The sequence below is a fragment of the Mustela nigripes genome, chromosome 2 (genome assembly GCF_022355385.1).
Source record: "Mustela nigripes isolate SB6536 chromosome 2, MUSNIG.SB6536, whole genome shotgun sequence".
Classification (NCBI taxonomy): Eukaryota; Metazoa; Chordata; class Mammalia; order Carnivora; family Mustelidae; genus Mustela; species Mustela nigripes.
In genome coordinates this window covers 26,770,572-26,791,954 of record NC_081558.1, presented here as the reverse complement: position 1 = coordinate 26,791,954, position 21,383 = coordinate 26,770,572, and the positions used below count along the sequence as shown (strand labels likewise).

Sequence of the window (21,383 nt, the reverse complement as noted above, 5' to 3'; positions counted from 1 at the left end):
ATAAAATACTCAAAATTAAGTGCCACCAGACAAATTAAATTGCAAAAAATCTCAGCTGGGTACTTTTCCTAATTTACTCATAAAAATAACCATTTAGGTGTTAATAATTTTTTCTTTTTTCTTTTTTTTTTTTTTTTCAGTAGCCTCCACACCCAGCATGGAACCCAACTCAGAGCTCAAACCCATGACCCTGAAATCAAGACGAGAGCTGAAATCAAAAGCCAGATGCTCAACAACAGACTGAGCCACCAGGGGGCCCCTCAGTTGTTAATAATTAATAAATCTGAGAAAATTGACCAAAACAAACTTCACTCTAGTAAATCGAGCAAGGAACAGACCCCATAAGATTTTAACTTTTAAAACCCTAGAACAGCTATTATTCCCATTTCCATATCAATTTTCAACCCAAGTCACTCTGTCTTGCCTCTACTTCCGCCAACTCAACACATAAGTGGCTGGATATTTTTTGGTGGGGGGGGCTCTAATCAATTTGAACTGTGAGACGATTTTCTAAAAAGATAACCTCACACTAGCACATTTACTGAAACCACGGCAACCTGCCAAGAGAATGAAGTTGAAGATCATGAAAACAGGGAAATTACAGGTTTCTAGATGCTGGTCACTTGTCAAATCTTTTTTTTTTTTTTTTAAGATTTTATTTATTTGATGGAAAGAGACACAGTGAAAGAGGGAACACAGCAGGGGGAGTGGGAGAGGCAGAAGAAGGCTTCCCGCAGAGGAGGGAGCCCAATGTGGGGCTCGATCCCCGGACTCTGGGATCATGACCTGAGCAGAAAGCAGAGGCTTAACAACTGAGCCGCCCAGGCACGCCGGTCATTTGTAAAATCTTAAAATAAATTTTCAGAGACATGGGCAAAAATGGATGTAGGTAAGTGTCCTCATCCTCTTTTCAGAGCAAGAATCTCAGAATCTTCTCTGAGGAGTGACCTGCCCGAGGGCACACAGCCTCAGAATGCTAGTCTTCCCTTTAGAAAACAGGGAAGAAATTACATGACTTCCCTTTATAAGGTGTTCTCGAAAACTAGGAAGTCTCACTATAGTTACATAATCCTTCCTGTAACTTCCAAGAAAGATAATCAAATGAACTATTCAAAATAAGACCACAGTGAAATAAAGTACATCCATATATCTCCTGTTCCAGAGCCTACAGTCACTGCAGTTTAGTTTTTCTCCTCAGAAACAGACTTAACCATAATAATAAAATATATGTGTTGGCCACCATAATATTGTGAGAAAAAAAGTAGCTGAAGAGGCATTTTGTCCCTGTGCTCAGTACAAAGCTAGAGTAAGGGTCACATTCAGTGCTGACCGTTGGTGGCTTACTGAAGAAAAATCTGTAATCTTCAGCGCAAGTCCTATTTGAAAAAAGTTTGCCAACTCTATGTTCACTAATCAAATGTGCACTTTTAGACAAAACAATTAATTCCATCCATTCCTGTTCCAGTAACATGGGAGATTATCTATAAACTGCATCCTAAGGTTCTGCTGAGTCCTCCAGTCAAACACAAAGGCTCTACAGGCAGTATATAGTGGGATATAAACTGAACAGTGCAAACTTGAGGCAAGAATTATGATTTCCCCCCTTAAGTAACAATACTCAACAAATACAAACCTAATTTTCATATTTCGTTTTTTATTAGGTTTTTTTTTCTTCTGGTAGACAGTACACTTGGGAATTATACTGCACCAGGCATAAGAAGTAAGAGTTCTACCACAGGGACATTTTGTATTCAGAATCCAATATAAATATTTCTAGTCAGACATTTCCATGGCTACAGATATTTGGTTGCTTGATTTATATGCATAGAAAGAAACAGTTGTCATAACTGTAAAAAGCAGTACTTAACAAGTACTTTTAAATGATTGGAACAGTTTTCCTTTAATATTACAATACTGCTTATTGGTTTGGAAACTAGGTCACCCTACATGATGTTTTGATTTTTCTCAAAGGCATCATGAGTACTCTGTTTATTCTTTCATTCCTGCATTTTTAACCTCCTAGTTGAGTTAGGGACCATTTAATCAGAAATCATTGTAGCACTGTAATAAAAAAAGCTCTGTTAAGAGTAGATTATATACCATAATGATTTTCATACTTCTTTTTATAAAAAAGGTATCTGGAGGCTCCAAACAGGCACATGCATACTCAAGGTAAAGGGAACAAAACATACAGGAGTTTGCTAAAGCACAAATCTTCCTTCTGGTCCTCACTGCCTTCAAATAAATACAAATATTTAAAAAAACAAAAAAGAAAAACAAACAAACAAAAAACACCCACACTGTGATTTAACAAAAAAAAAAAAAATAAACAAGGCAAAAGTCTCTTCCATGTCCTGGAAAGTCCGTTTCCAGGAACTCCTCCCAGGCTTTGAGATCAGTCATCGGTCTTCCGGGCCAGCCTACAGAAAGTCCAGTTGTGCTCCACTGTGTTCTCGTTGGCCCGCTCACTCATGTGATGCACTCGGGTGTTGCGGATCGTGAAACCTTGTTTTGTAATGTATTCCATCAGGTGGACCCTGAGAGAAACTTCCTGGTGATAATCACAGGGTCCAAAAGTGAAGGAAACCTGGCAATCTCTGGTGTCCATCATGTGCTTATTCCACTTCGTGAAATAGTTTGAGATACCTTCTAGTAAGGAATGGACCTTGGTGGTGATGGTTAACTGTGTTATGATGACAGCTACTGGATTAGAGTACTTAGAAAGCTTCCGAGTACTAGATAACTCCACAACTTCTTCAAAAGTATCCATAGGATACAGAGGCTTAGGGTCATTGAGACATTGAATCAAGGGCTCAATCTGATAAAAATCTGCTTCTTTCCGAAGCAGATCAAATTCCTTAAAATCCAGGGGTAAGGTCAACTCTGAAGTTCTTAAGAAGTTGAGGACATAACGGAAAAGAGGTCCATCTCGATCAATGAAGTAATTGCCTTGAGGGTCTCGAGCTGTGGGGAAGTCCCCCCCAAACATAGCTCCAAGCATGGAATCCGGGTAACGCGTCAATGTGGTGAGAGACGTTGTATACAAGTGTCCACCTACATTTAACGTGACTGGGTCAGTCATCTGAAATTTTTAAAAAACGATCAGTCATCTGAAATTTCTTAAATCCTAACTTTGACAAATTAAGAAAGTTAACAGTAACAAGCAGCAAGGCAAAAGACTCCTTAGACTATAATGTATTCAGCAATCCTATAATGCAAAATAGCTTTACTATCAATGATAAACCTACCCAGATGAAGGGATCTAACATTTTCTTTCAATAGGAAAAGGATAAATCTAATTCATTAAAGCCTGACACTAAAAAAAAAAGAGCATGACTTCCAAAGCCACTTAATTTCAGGCCTAGTATCTACCGAGAAGTTTTTAGGGCAGCGTACACTATGGGAAGAGAAAGGCCAAGCTATGTTATGCTCACATAAGTTTTTTTCTCACATAAGTTTTTTATCTTCCTTTTTCTTAAGTCATTTTAACACAAAATAGAATAAAAATGATCTGACAGTATAAAGACATCTACTTTCAATATTTTGTTTTTCCCACTCAAAAAAGGGGAACAAATCGTAAAAATTTATTTTAAAAATAAAAATTTGTGCAGACCTAATCTTTATAACTTCTCCATGGAAATAAAAGTGCCAAATACTGGGCGCCTGGGTGGCTCAGTGGGTTAAGCCCCTGCCTTCGGCTCAGGTCATGATCTCAGGGTCCTGGGATCGAGCCCCGCATCGGGCTGTCTGCTCAGCGGAGAGCCTGCTTCCCTCTCTCTCTGCCTGCCTCTCCATCTACTTGTGATTTCTCTCTGTCAAATAAATAAATAAAATCTTTAAAAAAAAAAAAAAGTGCCAAATACTAAATTAGAATACACAGGTAGTCAACACCATCTTATATACTCAAAGGCTAATAGCAGCATTCAAATTTTATAATCCAATCATGAGTTCACTTTTGTAGTAATGCTGCAATTTGGCCTTTAATTTCGAAAAGCAAGCTCCTCTAAATAATACATACTTTACCTTTTAGACATTATATGTAAGGAAAAATAAATAAATAAAGACAAAAAGACTTCAGGTACTAGACAAGTGGAGTATTTCTTACCAAAGGAAAATAGGGAGACATTCACACTCAAAAAAAGTACAAGTGGGAGAAGTGGCAGCTTCTCAACCTTTCACTTCCCTAACACAAGAAAATATCCTCTGTACCATTACCTACTAGACCATTTTAACAGTCACGACTCTATGAAGGAAGAGTTTTAAGAGCAACATACTTTAAAGACCAAAAAAATAGTATGCTCTCAAGGAAGTCATTATAGAAACTTACTTAGCTCATATTGACTTTGCTTACATAAAAACAGCAAATTAGACCCCAAAAAATAAACTAAGAGGGGATGGGATGATGTACCAATTTATAATTTTCATTTTTATAAGATGTATTATACCGAAGAACACAGAAGAAGGGGGGAAAGACACATACAAATTATCTGCCAGCCTTCAAAACGCATCTGCAAAAGTATCTCACCATATAGCCCCAGTCTCCATTATCCATCTGCTCCAGCGCTGCGTCTTGGGGAGCCCAGGTTCCAGGGAAACTTGGGGAGAAAAAAAGACATATAACAGAGCATGTAACTATGAAAAAAGAAGGATTTTCCCACCCAACAAAGCAGACAGCTACTCATCTTTGCTCAGTCAAAACGAGCTACAGGGCAAAGATCTGGAGAAGAAAGCATTCCTCTGCGACCATCCACACATAACTAAAAGATTGACAATCTTTAGAGAAAAAAAATTATCCTATGCTTAGGGAAGAAGAGCCTAGTAAGTACACCAGTCATTCAAATTCTATCTGCTCTGAAAATTCAATAGGAGTACATTACAATTAACTGTTTAACCCTAACCTCATACAAACCTACAATGATCCTTATCAAAAAGGTGGTTTAGGGAAAGGGAGAAAGGGAGAAAGATGAGGCACCTGGGTGTCTCAGTGGGTTAAGCCACTGCCTTCAGCTCAGGTCATGATCTCAGGGTCCTGGGATCCAGCCCCGCATCAGGCTCTCTGCTCAGCAGGGAGAATGCTTCTCCCCACCCCTGCTTGCCTCTCTACCTACTTGTGATTTCTCTGTCAAATAAATAAATAAAATCTTAAAAAAAAAAAAAAAAAAAAAAAAGGAAAGGGAGAAAGACAAAACTCTTTATCCATTTCAGTCACAGAAGCTAAACATCTCAGTAAAAGCCTCAAAAGCCATAAACCTCCACAACATCAGCATCAATTTCCAAGAGAAAGATATCAGAATGGTATTTCTTTTATAACATAAAAAACACTAATGACACTTTTAATAATGACATATTTCATTTTGTACAATAATCAAAACAAATAGAAAACAATTTAAATGCCAAATCATCAGAGCACAATTTGGGACAACCTTACCAATCTGGTTGCAAGTCACTCAGCCGGCACTTAGGGAGAACCAGGCTGAAGACATTGATAAACACCCAGATACTAATGATGCCAGTTTGAATTTATTTTTATCTACAATTCAAAAGCACTTAAAACACTTTCCCAGCTACAGAATTGCTTTAGTCAGTCCCCTCTCACACATACCACTCTCCAAATCAACCGGCAAAGCAAACTGCAGAGCAAATTTCAAAAGCTCTGGCAAGAGACAGTAAGAAACATGAACTTATCGGTATTTATCCAGGAAAAGCACTGGCTTTTTTATATGGTCTTTGAACAGATTCACTTTTCCCACTTTTAGAGAAATCTGGCACACTCTTCCCAGAACAGGCCCTGGCTACAGAAGATCACAAAGGCTCTTTCTCAAAAAGGTCACTCAGGCATGTAGAGAACATTTGCATAGCACAGCAGGGGCTGAAATCAGAGCCTGAAGCATCTATTTTTCCACCTTGCACATTCTTCAAAGAAAACAAGCTAAAATGTGGACCAGACAACGTGCAGTCAGGTTTAATTCTCCATACTCAGCAGCTGGATATAGATAGATCTCCACATGCTATAGGGTGAGAAATGGAACAAATGTTATATTAAGGGGGGTTGTGACAACCCTGCATTCCTCTGACTTGCTTGGCAATATCTGAAGTAAACAGAACCAAGGAAACAGGTTTTATCAATTTACATTATGAGCATCTGATTCAGTTACTGATACAACAGACAGATAAATGACTGAGTGATTTACAAGGCCAGTCATCCAAAAGTTCTGGTAATAGACTTATCTTTGGCATCTTCCCATCACTCAAAGTTTTCATTCCTGACAGTCTCAAAAATTATTCAGTCAACCAACATTTATTATAGGTGAATTTGGTTGCGGGGGTTGAGGGGGGCAATGTGCAATGTAAAGACACAGAAATAGGAAAGATACAGTCCTTGTCCTAATGGAGCTCCCTACCTGTGAAGAAAGGCAACATGCAACAACTGTACAGAAAAGTGCTACATAATGGATGGACTAGCAGAGGCCTTCAGGAAGAAAAAGCAAGAACATTTCTAAATGGGCCAACTTCAGGAAGAGCTCGCTCAGGAGGACTCTGCAGGAATATCTGGACAACCCAAGAGGAGAAGGGATTCCAAAATGAAGAAATAACTTAAACAAAGAGATGTACCTTTTTTCTCCCACAATATTCCTGTTACATAAGCCATGCATGAGGGCGCCTGGGTGGCTCAGTCGTTAAGCCTCTGCCTGCACCTCGGGTCACAATCCCAGGGTCCTGGGGATGGGGTCCCACACAGAGTCTCGCATTGGGCTCCCTGCTCAGCAGGAAGCCTGCTTCTCCCTCTCCCACTCGCTCTGCTTGTGGTCCCTCTCTAGCTGTGTCTGTCTGTCTGTCTGTCTCTCTCTCTCTCTCTCTCTCTCTCTCGCTGTCAAATAAATAAAATCTTAAAAACAAAACAAAACAAAAAACACTTGGATTTTCTGACTGCTAGTCTAGATCTTTCTAAAAATCCCCTCTATGGGTAGAAACTGAAAGAACAGAATCCAAGAAATAAGAAACTGAAAGGATTAACTTTAGACGCCCCCCCCAGCAGGTGGATTTTATTTACAAATTTAACAGTTAACTCAGTCTAAGTGAGCAGTCACAATGGGTTTGTAAAAATTCCCCTGAGGCAAAATAGCAAGAACCTACTCACTAGGGTGACTGAAGGCTGGTGTCCTCTGCCTTAAGTGAAGTAAAGAACTCTAATCCAGGAATATACGAATGATTAAATGAGAAATGGGAGACCAAAGACAACACAAAAAAATCAAGACAGCATCAATGTTACAGCTGTTAGGCAAGGTCTGTCCACTATTAATCCTTTTCCCCCTTTTTTACTGCTAAACCAAAACAATATAACTTCTTAAACAATCATAAAAAGAAAGTTAGATGATGCCTTTGAATCTGTTCCACAGCAAAGGCCCAGGTTCTGTTCTGATACAAAGATGTAATGAAACCTCAAGCTTAATAATTCAAGAAAGCAATTACGGGAATCTATTTAAGCCCATGTTTCTTAAAAAGCACCCAAAAGCCTCCCTACACTTCTGTATAAGATACAGATACTCAAAATAAAATGAAGTTACTATAAGTCACTCCCAATAACAATAACTAAACAGTCCAAGAAAATCAAATCGTTCACTAAGAGCTCTAAGGGGAAAAAAAAGTATTGATCAGTTTAAATGTTATCCCTACTCCTTACTTCCAGACATCCTCTGTGGAGATGCTTAATGCTCAGATACGGCAAGAAACAAATAAAAAAAAAAAAAAAAAACAGTTAGATTCCTGGTCATCCAATAGCTGGATAATCAGCTTCTAAATTGATGACTATTAGGAACATCTCAGAGACAATACAGATGAATGAAATAAAACATAATCCTAAAGAATTTCCGGGATAATGTCAATCTCTTCTACAAATCATTTTTCAGAGCTGTTAACAATTAGAAAATGATTCGTTTGCTTTTCATCTTCTCTCTTCTGGCACAGTCTCCAGTGGAGGGCTTAATGAGAAGTTAAATGACCACAAAACAGGCAGCAGAAGGACGATCTTGAAATGGGCATCAAATGGACCTGTTTTACTTAATGAAGACAAAGAAAAATTAAATATTCCGGAAAATTTGCCAGGAATAAAGATTATGAAAGGCTTCCGTTCCGGCCCCTGAAAATCAGTCCTACCTGAAAATATCTGACCTTCAGTGAAAATAAATTCTTGTGGAAACTACTGGCTGACCATTGCCAAAGAACATAAAGAGTACTGAAAATTCACCCACAGTTAAGCTTCAAAGGTTAATTATGACTAGTGTGTAAATTCTGACAGTGTAATTTTAGCAGATAATTAAGCCAAGGAAAACACATACTAAAGAATTTATAAAAGCCTTAAAAGAAACTGCCAACAATTTTCTCAAGTAGCAAATCTGAAAAATGCACAACCCAACAAGTTAATAACCTAAAGAATAACCGAAGAACTCAGGGCCATTCTCCTCATCATTGCAAAGCTGCAATCAAGCTTTTGGTTATTAAGTAGCTAATTCTACATAAATATTCTGGGTTTACCATTTCTGCTACAGACTAAAACTGAGTTTTCTCTCAGGCAAAAGTCCTACTCCTGTATAACAGCCTATCCATCAGAATACACACAACCAAACTCAGATAAATTAAAAAAAACCTCTAACTACTGCCTTCCCAAAGTTTCCAGGTAGCCCCTGTAAAATGTTTTTCTCTTGAAATCTTTGTGTCTGGCACTCAGAAAAGAAGACTCGATAAATTCTATCTATACATATCTTCAAAATGACTTTTGGTATGGAATTCCTCAGTTCTTGAAACATGGGAGTTTGAAAATGAAAACGTTTTATAGTAACTAAAGGACACTAAAGGAATCTTTTGGGTTAACATTCACATATAGGCTGATACCAGTAGCCAGGCACACAAAGAGAACATGTTAGGGTTAACCATACCAATGCAGAAACAGATTGTTTTTCCTAAAACTAATTATTTTTTTTTCTCTCTCCAGTCTCCATGTAGTCTAGAGGAAGTAGGTCTAAATTGAAAAAATGACCTTAATGCTGAAGAGCTGTTACAGTCACAAAACTAGAAGATTCCTCTTACTCTCAGTTTCTACAAAATAAAATAGGATAATACCACCTTCCCCAAAATAATGATACCATTTAGGCATAGCACAAAGGCAACAACTGACCTACAGGGTAACAGATCAGGACTAGGGTTCCAAAGTCACATGCAGGTCAGTGCAGAGGAAAGAGAACTGGTTAGTGGTGAGGATTTGTATCCCCCTTCTGCTCTTTTACTAATTATGAGACCCTGAGGAAATTTTTCCTTAAGCCCAGCTTCTTTGCAGAATACGGGAAAATAAGCAAGATCATGAATAGAAAACACTGGCGAGTATTAAACAAACGTGAAAATACTAATGGCAGTGGCATAAACAAAATCTCTGTGGTAAATTGAGAAACTGGAGAGTGTGAACACAAGTAATTTAGAGCCCTGGCATGGAAACAAGACAAATATGGAAGAAAAAGCCTCTTAATTTGCTTCCAGTCTTCCCAGGTCCTCCTTTCTTCAGAACTCCACAAGGCAGAATTACAGGTAAAGGGGAGCAAGATGGCTTGTATAGAGACCACCAGACATCTGAGTTCTTGATCACAGAAGGAACTTCCCTAAAGCATGACTCAGGATTATCTCTAAGGTAAAGTCAAATCCAAATACGTGTGTTCTGTTTTAAACAGACTCTTAAATATCAAAATTGACACACCAAGGGATCTACAGGATTCACTATAGGATTCCTTTATGTAGGAATGCTTTGGGCAAAACAGGATTTATGAACATTTCAATCATACAAATCTTAGGAATGGCATCTGTGGCAGTCCTCACCACTCAATCTTTAATATCTATAGCATTACATTAAATATAGTTCTCAACTGAACAGCAAGTTCTCTCCAACTACCAACCCTGCAGATAGGAAGATTTTCCTTTGCCCGGCCACACATTTGTTCATTTGAAAATATCAGTCTTGGGCTCAGGCCTGTGCTAAATGCTGTCCTCTAGCTTTCTTCCTATTCTGAGATCACACTTGGACATTTGTGAGAGGAAGGAAATAAATATGTCAAGGGGAAATGGTTAAGAGATACCTGGGCTACCCCAAACATTCTTGGCCAAACCAGGTCACCCCGGGTCTGCCTGCCACTCAAACCTCTTCTATCACAAAGTCCTAAAATTGGATTTATCAACTTGTTCCAGAACAGCTATACTTGAACAGAAACATGATAACTTCAGCAGAATATCCAAAGAGGATCTGGTTCGTTTCTCCGGTCCCACCCTCAGACACAACCTCCACCACTGTCAGCCCAGCAGGTGCTCCAGGGGCTCCCCATTACCACGGTCATTTATCACCTCTGACATCAACCATTAAAAACGCCAAGATACACAAATCCGGGCATAAAGAACTCAGCTGCACTCACAGAGTATCTTTGAGGGCAGGGAATGCCCTAAAGAGGTGCTCAGAAGCCCTGCCACAGCCTTTAAATTAGGGCAAACGGTGGCTAATAAGCGCCACCCCCAAGACAATCATTTTCGGGCAAAACTCGAGGTGTCCCCGTCCGGGCCGTGCTTCCCTGTTGCCTGTAGCCAAAGTGCTCGCCCCCACCCCCAACCCGGCCCGGCGTGGGACACAAGATGCTCTGGGCCCGGGCAGGGGGCGCGCCCCGGTGTCGCGAGCTCTGGTCAGCCGAAGCCGCACGTCCCCGCGGGGCGGGCCCCGGAACCCGCCCCAGCCCCGCCGCTCCGCCGCGGGCTGTCCGCCGCGGGCTCGTGCCAGCCCCGGAGCGCGCCGCGCCGGCTCCCCACGGTCCCCTCCGCGCGGCCCGCCACCGCCCGGATTCTCCTTAACCCCGCTGCCCCGGCCGCTCCGCGCGGGCTTCTCCTTGTGCCTGGCCCTCCCCGAACCCCAGGCCCCCAAGCCCTGGGCCCGCCCCCACTCACTGCGCGGTGGCGACAGCGGCCCGGCCGGGAGACGCCGGCTGCCGGAGAGCAGGAGCGCGAGGACGAGCGAGCCTGCGCCCAGCGGCGGCGACGGCGGCGGCGGCGGTGGCAGAGCGGACGACTGAGCCCGCGCCCGGAGTTGCGGCTCGTGCCGCCCGGCGCGGGCGGCGCCTTCCCAGCAGAGCAGCGGCGCCACGAGTGCGGGCGCCCCCTAACGGCGGCTCGAGCGGGAGGCCAGAGGGCCAGGAGGCCGAAGGAACTCAGCTGGGCGCAGCCTGGGCCGAGCGGTCAGGCTGGCTCCGCCGCAGTCCCGAAGGCCCGCCCCGAAGCCGAAGCCTCCGCCCCCGAAACACGGAGCCCGCGTCCAGAAACCCGCCCCTTCGTCCCGCCCCCGACCGCAGTTTGGAATCAGCCCAGGCCCTGGCAGTTTTCCTTGCGTCCTCGCACTCGGGTGCTCACAGCTGTTTCTCTCTTTCACGAATACGCATAGGGCCCCGACCATGTACAGAGGCCACCGAGACGGAAGGGGGTCCTAATGAAAGAAGAAAAGAGACAAGACCCAAGAAAATAGCAAAATAATGACAAGTTGTGATTCTAGGTCTTGGGAAGTATAAGGTTGGAGGAAACGGCGTAAAAGGGGAGGGGCCTCTGCCTCACACTCGGTGGTGGTCAAGACGACCTGGACACCCTGCCTGTGACCCTAGGGGGAAGCCACCCTGTGATAAAGTCACCCATCTGGCCTGGTGGGCATGGTAGGGAAAGGCAGCCAGCCCAGAAGGGTCGCCATGGGCAGCCAGGTGGGGTGAAGGGGAGAGCTGAATTCAGCAGAGAAAATGACCAGTGCAAAGGTCCTGAGGCCTAAAGAAGCTGGCCCTAGTTGAGCTGGTGCAGGTATGCCACTACGGAAACCAAGGCTGCAGAGTCTAGAGAATTACCTAAAGTCTCAGAGCGAACTGGTTCGCAAGCATAGACTCTTCCCAAATTCCATTCTCTTCCCGCTAACCAGATCTCTGTCCTGATTCAGGCGGGACCAGGTAAATGATGTTGGTTTTGTCCTTTCCCTGTCTACACCAGGATAACCCCTGGCCTTAGAAACTCACCTGTTTTTCATGTTCGCATGTGCCTGATTGGCTCTGGGGTTTAACTTTTTTCCACATGATCATCACAGCCAAATCTGATAATTTGGTTTTTCTCGGAAAACTCAAATCGATAGATTGAATGAATGGCATATGTTTCATCAACATGACTGAGTGCTGTATTATTTATCATATTCAAAAAGACTAGATGAGGATACAGGGAAATGTGTATGAAAATAAGACATGCACAAAATGGTATATGTGGTATAGTTCTAATCTTATGTTTAAAAAACAAAAATATACATAGACAAAAATTTTGAAGAAAATATTTCAAGTCATTGATCATAGTTCTCTAGGATGGGGATGTTAGTGGTTTATTCTTTTTTTTTTTTTTTAAGATTTTATTTATTTATTTGACAGAGAGATCACAAGTAGACAGAGAGGCAGGCAGAGAGAGAGGGCAGCAAGGCTCCCTGCTGAGTAGAGAGCCCGATGTGGGACTCGATCCCAGGACCCTGAGATCATGACCTGAGCCGGAGGCAGCGGCTTAACCCACTTAGCCACCCAGGCGCCCCTAGTGGTTTATTCTTAATGCATTTCTGAATTTTCCGTATTTTATAGAATGCATAGATATTGAATTTATAATCAGAAAATATAAGGTGTTTTAATTTTTACAAAAGAAAAACACACCAAAATTACCCAACACTCAGATCTTCAGGATTTGGTGCCACTGAAAATCCAGAACTGCCCCCTGCTTGCTGGTATCCTTTAAAGAGTTACTTCCCTTTTCCTCAACTAAAAACAGAGGAATTAATTTTGTCAGTTGTTTTCTCAGAACTATTCCTATATATCTCTTGAAATGTTTATTACTATTATAAATTATATTTTCAAATATACATCTTATAATATATTGATGATTACTGAAATGTGGTTGGTTTTTATGTAATGTATCCAGCAAACTTGGACTCTTTTTTAGCTCTAATAAGTTTACAGCCTCTCTTGAATTCTCTGTTAAATAATCATAGAGTCTGGAAGCAATTACATTTGGTATCTCCCTGTTCAGCCTTTATTTCCTGTTCCTTGTTTTAAGGCACTGACTAAAATCTTCAGCACAGTGTTGAATAGCAATGATGACACTGGGCATTTCCATCTTGCTCTTGACTGTTTCTAATATGTTACCTTTAAAAAGAGTGTTAGTCATAGATTTTTGATAGATACCTTTTATGAGGGTAAGGAAGCACTATTCTGCTTTATTAGGAATGGGTGCTGAATTTTATCAAGTGTGAGATTTTTTTCCCCCTTATCCAGTGATGGATTTTATTATATTAAACCATCCATGCATTCGTGGAATTAACATACCTTTTATGATGTTTTTTTTTTTTTTTTGAGATAGTGCCGGATTGCACTTGTCAATATTTTATTTAGGGTTTTTGCATCCATATCTACAATGAGATATGCCTGCTAATTTCCTTCCCTCTTCTCTCCTTGTCTGGTTTTGCTATCAAAGCTACATGAGCTCATAAAATCAATTAAGGATGGGTGTCTGTTCACTATACAGCTTATATAAGAGTGTGATTTTCTGCAGTTTGGATTTTCTATAGAATTCTCCTGCAAACCATCTTGGTTTGGGAGTTGGGGGTGGAAAGTGTTTATACTGACACCCCAACCCACAATATTCAGTCTGGCCTCAGTCTCTCCACCTAAATAGCTCTTGTGGGGCGACCAGGAATCTCCTTGTTGCTGAATCCAAAAGAACCTCCTTAGCTCTCCCCAACTCAGCACCCTCCACCCCACAGGTAGGGATGCTCTTGACCACACCCACCAGGAGTCAGCCTCTTCCCAGGTCCCATTCTAGTTTCCCTCCTTCCTCTGCAGCTCCTCCTCTCAGACTCATGGCAATGATCCTCCTCTTGCTTTACCTGCCCCTTCGCCCAGGTTTCTGGCCAAGGCCATCCTCTTCTGTCTACCCATCTCTGTGGACTGGCTGAGCCACCTCCACGGATTCCATTATTGTCTCTAAGCCAAAAGATTCCCAGATCCATACCTCCAGCCCAAAGTCTCTCTCCTGAGCTCAACCCACAGATATTATGCATTCTATGGCCCCTCCCCTGTGCCAGGCACTATGCTAAGTTTTTTGCCCTCTGGATCAGTTCTCTATTGCCACATAATAAATCAACCCCAAATTTAGGGGCTCAAAACATAAAGCATTTCTTATCTCACAGTTTCTATGGGTCAAGAATTAAGAAGCAGATTAGGTGGAGAGCAAATCTTACAGTCTAGATGTCAGATGGGGCTGTCGGCCGAAGGCTGGGCTGGGGCCAGAAGCCACTTCCGAGATCACTCGGGTAGTTTTTAGCAGGAAGCAGAGGCTCTTCTTCACCTGAGCCTCTCCCAACAACATGGCTGCTGGGGTGTCCCCCAGTGCCGGTGATCTAAGAGAGAAAACACAGAAGCCACTGTGTCTTTTTTTTTTTTTTTTTTTTTTTTAGGATTTTATTTATTCACTTGAGAGAGAGCAAGTGCAAGAAGGGGGAGGGAGAAAGGGGGAGGGAGAGGCAGACTCTCCACTGAGCAAGGAGCCTGACCTGGGACTTGATCCCAGGCCCTGGGATCATGACCTGAGCCAGAGACAGACACTTAACTGACTGAGCCACCCAGGCGTCTCAGAAGCCACAGTGTCTTTTATATCGTAGCCTTCAAAGTGGCGCACATGCAGTCCCTTGGTCTCACAATGTGGGAGGGCGCCACGCAAGCAAGTGAGTCCCAGGAGGCCGGGATGACTGGAGTATCTTGGAGGTTGCTCACCACACCCTGACAACTCCGAAGACAGACTACCCACGTCATCCCAGGGTACAGATGAGGAAACTAAGGCAAGGTGAGGGGAAGTCATTGACCAAGGCCACACAGCCAAGTGTGAGAAGAAAGCTTTGAACACCAACTCTGCTGGGCGTCCCCTGGTTCTCTCCTCCTGTACACCCTCCTCCGATGGCCCACCACCACCTTCTTCACCTTCTTCATGTGCAAACCTGAACCCAGTCAGTTTACCACCCCCAAACCTCTCAAGTCCCCAGCTCAGCTCAGCAAGTGGTGCCACCGTCCTCCCATCTGTCCAAACCAGAAGCTTTGAGTCACGTCTGCTCCTCCCGCCCCCTCACTTCCCAGTGCCGGGTAACCCAGCCCTGCCAAGTCTTCCTCCTCAGCGCAGCCGGGATCCATCTCTCCTCCTCTCTTCAGCTCCAAGCCACTGACTTGTCTGCCCTGGACATCTGCAGGGGCCCCCTCCCTCATCACCCTCATTCTCTCTGCTCCCACACTACCCATCCGTCCTCTTCTCTCCTGCGTGAGTCACCTTTAAGAACACAAAGCTGGTTGTGTCTCCCTGCCTGCTTTAAACTCCTTCAATGGCTCCCATTGCTTTCAGGATCCAGCCCAGATTCCCTCCAATGTGATCTGGCCCCTGCTCACTTCTCCAGGCTCTTCCTCTGCCCCTCTTCTCCTCAGCGCCCCGGCCCCTTAGGCCACATTTCAGCATCCAGGACCCACTGTGAAGTTTTTTACTTTAGGCCCTCCGTTAGGCTATTCCCTAAGTCTAGAACATTCTTCCCACAGCCCTCAGCAAGCCTGTCTCCTCCTCCTTCAGCGTATTGTCATCTCTTGACCTCCCAGCCAAGCTGATGTCCCCCAGCTGTAACTTCCACAGTGCCTGTACTCTCTCCCCACCTCACTGCCTCTCAGCTGAACCGTGAGCTCCCTGAGAGCAGAAGCTGCGTCCGTCTGGCTCAGAAGAGCACCCTGTGTGAGCAGAGTGTGCCTGGCACTTAGTACCCACTCAGCAACTATGGGCCAGTGTGGTGCATTCTCTCCACCCCCTCCCTCCCCGCTCCTTGCACTCCATATTCCAGCCCCTAGATAAAGTTCGGTTTCTCCAGGGAAGCACGGGATCCCTTACCTCCAAGTCTTGGCACATGCTGTTCCCTCTGCAGGAATGCTCTTCCCTCCTGTCCCTCTATTTACTCAGCTAACTCCTATCTATATCTTCATCAGGAAACTAGGGATGAAAATACACTACGTCCAGTTGAATCTGGATCTCAGATAAATAACAAATAATTGTTTTAGGAAAATTATGTCATTAATATTGCATTAAATACAAGGGTCCTTCCTGTATTTCATCTGACAACCTCCAGCAGGAACCAGCATGAGTTCCCTCCTCCTTTGGGAGAGTTCCCTGATCTCCACTGCTACCACCTTAGGTCCACACACTCCCCAAAACCTGGGCTCCCAAACCACACTCCTACCTGCCCCCACTGAGCATAAAACTCACTCTGTTTTGACACTGACCTAGAATGTGACCTCCTTTGACAGAGAACACCTGTCTCAGTCTTCAAAGTGAGTTTTCACCTCGGACTGACCCTGGCCACGGAAATGGTCAGGAAGGTTTACTGAGCGAAGGAATGAAAGAGCACAGAAGAGATGAAAGTAAACAAGATGGAAAAAGGAACCAGCAAATGAAACTCAGCCCAAAACACAGGATGAATCTCTGGGGTACTCTTCCCACTCCACCTCTACCCCCTGCCTTGTCTCTGTCAGGGGGCTGTCTACCCACCCTCATCCCCAGCTTCAGGAAGCCTTAGGATTGGTGGAGCAGAAATGCAAAAAGAAACAGTCTTTCCCTTCAGGGGTTCTTCCAAAACAGTCTCGAGCATTCAAATGGGAGGGCCTATAGGGTACAGAAAAGGGGTGGGGGTGGGGGACTGTATGCCTCTGTCTTAAATTAGAAAGACACTGTGAGGATCCCCTGGGTGGGGAGATGCCCTACAAAGTTGTGGGGTGCTCCTCCACTGCTCAGAGAACTACTGAAGTCCAGACCACCTGGGGGCTAAACCTCCATTCAGCCCACATGTGGCATTCCAATGACCTTCCACACAGCTCTTAGGGATCCCAGAAGGTAAGGGACCCTAGAGCAACCAATTGCACAGATTATCTGACCCAAAACATTCCTGAGCTCTTTCGAACTACCCCTCCTGGAGAATTCTGAATAGCCAAGGAACTGGCCAGTGGAGAAGTTCATCCACCCACCCGTCTTATAGGTGGGCTCCTTCTCTTCTGTGTGTGTCTCTCTCCCTTTCGTGCCCTCAGTCCATTCTGGTCCTTGCACCACTGGTTTCACCAGCTGACGTTCTCCTGGGGCAGCTGAAAGGCATTCCTTAGCCTTTTGCTCAGTGGCTGCCCCAGTTAAGAAATACATTTCTAAACCACCTCCCAACTCCACCGCTGGGGACCAGTCCCAGTCCCTCTGCACACATACCCCCCAGCCTCCAGGCCAGGCCTTTGACACAAGTGAGCCTTGCAGCCAGTACTTTTCAATGCTTCCCCCACTCCCAGCCATGGAGACGCTTTGGTAAGTTTGATGAGAGCATTTTTCCTTTTTATAAGGTTCCTAATTACCTATTATTTCTGATCTTCTCTTTAATCAGCTTCCAGAACTCTGCTGGGAGCTACAGAACCAGGGGGAGGAATCTTGTTCTCACCAGTGTTGAGAGAGAGGCCCTGTGGTTGTCCTTGGATGTCACCATCCTCTTCACCATTATGACACTGTAATTAGAGAGAATGGATCTGCCATTAGACCAGAAATCCAAAGCTCTGGCTTCTGTCTTTTTAGTCCCATGGGTGTCTCGGAGTGCCCCATCTGAGAATGTCAGGGGCCTTGAGAGTCCAAAGGGAATAAAGCTGCCTGACCATTGCTTGGGCAGCTGGCAAGAGAACCCCCGATTCTGAGTTCTCATACTCCCGGACAGCTCAGTCCTCTAAATGCCTGTCAATAACACATTTCAGGCCGTGGTTGTCTTCCCACCTCATTCCTAATCCAAACCACTTCCTCTGCATATGTTTGTTTATCCACTTGCAAAGCACAGTTCCTGACTCTTCTTCTGGATCTCTCCAGGTCCTATAGCCTCTCCTTCCCACCCTAGCTAAGGCCCCTCTTTCCCTACATCTTCCTCTGATGCCCAACCCCCCAACCCTCAACCTAGTGATGGGGCATCCATGCACCCCCTCCACCCACCCATCCAAATGCATTGCTTTTGTCAAGGAGTTTTTTGGGTCTCTCTCTTAAATAGGGCTGTATTACCTTTAGAGAGCTCCTATGTTTTACACAAAGTGCAAAAACAATAGTGGTAAAGCTGCCACAGAGTGGAATCTGTTCATGTTCCAGGAGCTTCTGAAATAAAAGGTCTGATTAAATGGCAGGAATGCTATTTTAAAACTATTAAAATGTCCCTCGGGTTTCATGAGGAAGGTAGGGGTTCAAACACCTCAATGGCTAACAGTGGATCCATTGTTATCCCAGCAAAAATGTGAGCATCATGGAGAGAAGTAACTATAGTAACCGCGTGAAGAGCCATGATTCGGGCTTTGGAATTCTGTTACACATGTCACTTATCTCCTGTCACTGACGTCAGGTCCCGAGACCCAGCAAAGCACACAGGGTGGGACCCCAGCTTGCTTTCTGGCTGTCACCTAGCAGAACTGGGGGCTTGGACCCACTCAGGAGCGCCCCAGCCTCAGTTTCCTCAATTGTAAAGTGATGTAAGAACATCTTGGCAGGTTTGTGGGGACAATGAAATTAAAGGATGAAAAGCTTGGGTAACGCAGTGCCTGGTGTGAAGTCGGCACACAATAAATTGGTAGCTCCTATTATAATAACTAATTGCTATACTGCTGATTCGGAAAGATAAATATAGAACTGAAACTCTGGCAGGCAGCAGGACTGGGCTGCGAGAGGGGACATTTTGAGACTGATGATTTGACTGTTCCACCAAGGCCTCTTCAAACATCCATTTATTTTGGTTGCAAGTTGAATATTGTCCACATTGATAATTGCTATGAATAATTAAGAAACAATAGCTTCTGCTGACATTCTTATAGCACTTGTGTGAGTAGCTAAATGTCTTTTTATAACCCTTTCTGTCCTCAGACACATAAAACCCAAACCCCTCACATCATAAAACTAAGTTGGCAGAATGAGGTCATTACACAAAATAATAAACAGAAAAGTATTCTTTATTGGGAAGTTATGGTGTCCCTCCCCAAAATCTTGGTTGATTTTTTTTTCTTTTCTCTCTCTTTCTCTCTCTTTTTTTAGAGAATTTTGTTACTGAGGTATAATGTTCATATAGGAAGGTACACAAAGCATAATTGAATGGCTTGATGAATTTTCACAAAGTGAACACACTGGTGAGCAATACCAAATCAAGAAACAAAATTTCACCAGGACTCCAGAAGCCTCCTTCAGGCCCCCTCCTGCTTGGTCATTTCTTTTCTTTTTCTCTTCCTCCTCTTCCTTCTTGGAGATATAATTTACAAACCATAGGATGTATCTGTTTGAAATACACAGGTTGATGAATTTAACTAAATTCACACTGATGTACAACCATTACCACCATCCAATCTTAGAATTCTTCCAGCATTCCCAAAAGTTCCCTGATTCCTGTCCAAGGTTGGTCCCCACTTTGGACCTGAGCCACAGGCAAACCACTGATCTGCTTCCTGTCTCTAGTTTTGTCTTTGTTAAATGTTCATTTAAGTAGAAGAATGCAATAGTAAACATACCAGAGTAATTTTTTTGCATTATGACTGGTTTTTTTTAGTCCTAAAATACACTGATGTAAATACGCCGAGATTATTGTTTCCCAAGTGTGCCCCATGAGGTAACGTTAGGTGGCACATAGACAACTGTCTGATATCTTACTTGTGTATTTTTTCTAAGATGTACAAAAATAACTAGTACATCAAGCCACTGGTGTCACGGACACTCTTCCTTAGATCTAGAAGAGCTTTAAAAACTAGTCAGTTTTTAAACTGATGGCTCAGTTGGTCCAGTATCTGCCTTCAGCTTGGGTCATGATCTCAGGGTCCTGGGATTAAGTTTTGCATTAGGCTTCTTGCTCAGCAGGGAGCCTGCTTCTCCCTCTGCCTCTTCTGCCTGTCATCCTCCTGTTTGTGCGCTCACTCTCTTTCTCTGACAAATAAATAAAATCTTTAAAAAAAAAAATCAATTTAAGGAACCATATTAGTAATAACACAGACAGTAAATAGATAACACAGAAATCGTAAAGGTATATGCAAATTATTAAAGCCAGTAAAATAGAGACCTACATTAAGAAAGAAAAATCATTTCTATGAGCCCTGAAATCCTCTGCATGTTAACCAGTATATAGCTGTTTAAAAATACTATTCAGAATTTTAAGACCATTCAAGTGTTTTATCGACCATTCCAACATTTTTTTAAAGTAATCTCTCTGTCTAACATGGGGCTTGAACTCACCACCCAGAGACCAAAAGTCACATACTTTCCCCACTGAGCCAGCCAGGAACAGCTATTCTAACACTTTTCATTGCATGCCTTCCATGTGCTAGATGCTAGATAAATGTTCATTTAGAGATTCTAGTCAAGCTGCTTTTTGTATTTACATCACAAATATTTTTAAAGGAATCTGATGATTTAAACCCAGTAACACACAGGACGGTATGGCTATGTGCTTGCCCACAGGAGTTGCCCCAAAGGTTCTAGGCTGACCACCAGAATTCAGAAAAGGGAGAAAAGGCGTGTTTGGATGATGAGGGATTTGGCCACGTGAGGGAAGAATTTAGATAGGCAGAGAAGGTGGGACGATGGTTCTAGCAAAAGCTGAAGCAGAGCAACAGCTGAAGCTGAGAAACAGCTAGAAAACCTACATCCTTACTACCACCAGCCACTGAACCAACCCTCACACCTTTGGATACATTTTCTTATTATTTGTGCCAGTTTGGGTCAGCATTTTCCTTGCAACTGAAAATATCCTACTGATACATTGTCATTAAGCTGCATTGTAAACATGAATTCTTAAATCTAACTAAATCTAACTAAAGGGTTGGGGCACCCTTGGCTCAGTCAGTAGAGCATGCTAACTCTGGATCTTCAGGTCATGAGTTCAAGCCCCCTGTTGGGTATAGAGCTGACTCTGAAAATAACAATAAGTAAATCAAATAAAGGGATGACATCCTTAAAGAGTTTTCAGAAGGATCTTAAGTTTAAGTTTAAATGGATTAGAATGTTCTGCTGTGGCTGATTTAATTAACAAAGATAGGAACTAGAAGCTTTTTGTTTTTTGTTTTTTTAAAGATTTTATTTATTTATTTGACAGAGAGAGATCACAAGTAGGCAGAGAGGCAGGCAGAGAGAGAGAGGAGGAAGCAGGCTCCCCGCTGAGCAGAGAGCCCGATGTGGGACTCCATCCCAGGACCCCGAGATCATGACCCGAGCCGAAGGCAGCGGCTTAACCCACTGAGCCACCCAGGCGT

The 21,383-nt window shown here is 43.4% G+C and overlaps 2 protein-coding genes across 7 annotated transcripts in view; one reads left to right on the top strand and one right to left on the bottom strand.

Moving 5' to 3' along the window:
- The window catches only part of ACOX2 (acyl-CoA oxidase 2), a 34,683-nt gene extending 32,350 nt beyond the window's left edge, over positions 1-2,333 (top strand). Inside the window, exon 16 of one of the 2 annotated variants that reach the window (XM_059390040.1) lies at positions 144-2,333. The gene's annotated coding sequence lies outside the window, so the exon portion shown is untranslated. Of the gene's footprint in view, positions 1-140 lie in introns of both variants that reach the window. The other variant, XM_059390039.1, reaches the window with a different exon arrangement.
- KCTD6 (potassium channel tetramerization domain containing 6) lies at positions 2,311-18,257 on the bottom strand. 5 transcript variants are annotated; one of them, XM_059390058.1, is made up of 5 exons: positions 18,172-18,257; positions 17,573-17,636; positions 14,318-14,476; positions 4,526-4,595; positions 2,311-3,082 (listed from the first exon to the last, which is right to left on the bottom strand). In XM_059390058.1, the coding sequence occupies exons 3-5, from the start codon at positions 14,443-14,445 to the stop codon at positions 2,396-2,398; spliced, it is 885 nt and encodes a 294-aa protein (XP_059246041.1). In that variant the 5' UTR covers positions 14,446-14,476; positions 17,573-17,636; positions 18,172-18,257; the 3' UTR covers positions 2,311-2,395. The 5 variants fall into 5 exon arrangements, with proteins under 5 accessions (XP_059246041.1, XP_059246042.1, XP_059246043.1 ...); XM_059390059.1 differs by lacking the exons at positions 14,318-14,476; positions 17,573-17,636; positions 18,172-18,257 and adding exons at positions 6,613-6,717; positions 7,139-7,330; XM_059390060.1 differs by lacking the exons at positions 14,318-14,476; positions 17,573-17,636; positions 18,172-18,257 and adding an exon at positions 10,969-11,264.
- Positions 18,258-21,383: the final 3,126 nt, after the last annotated feature.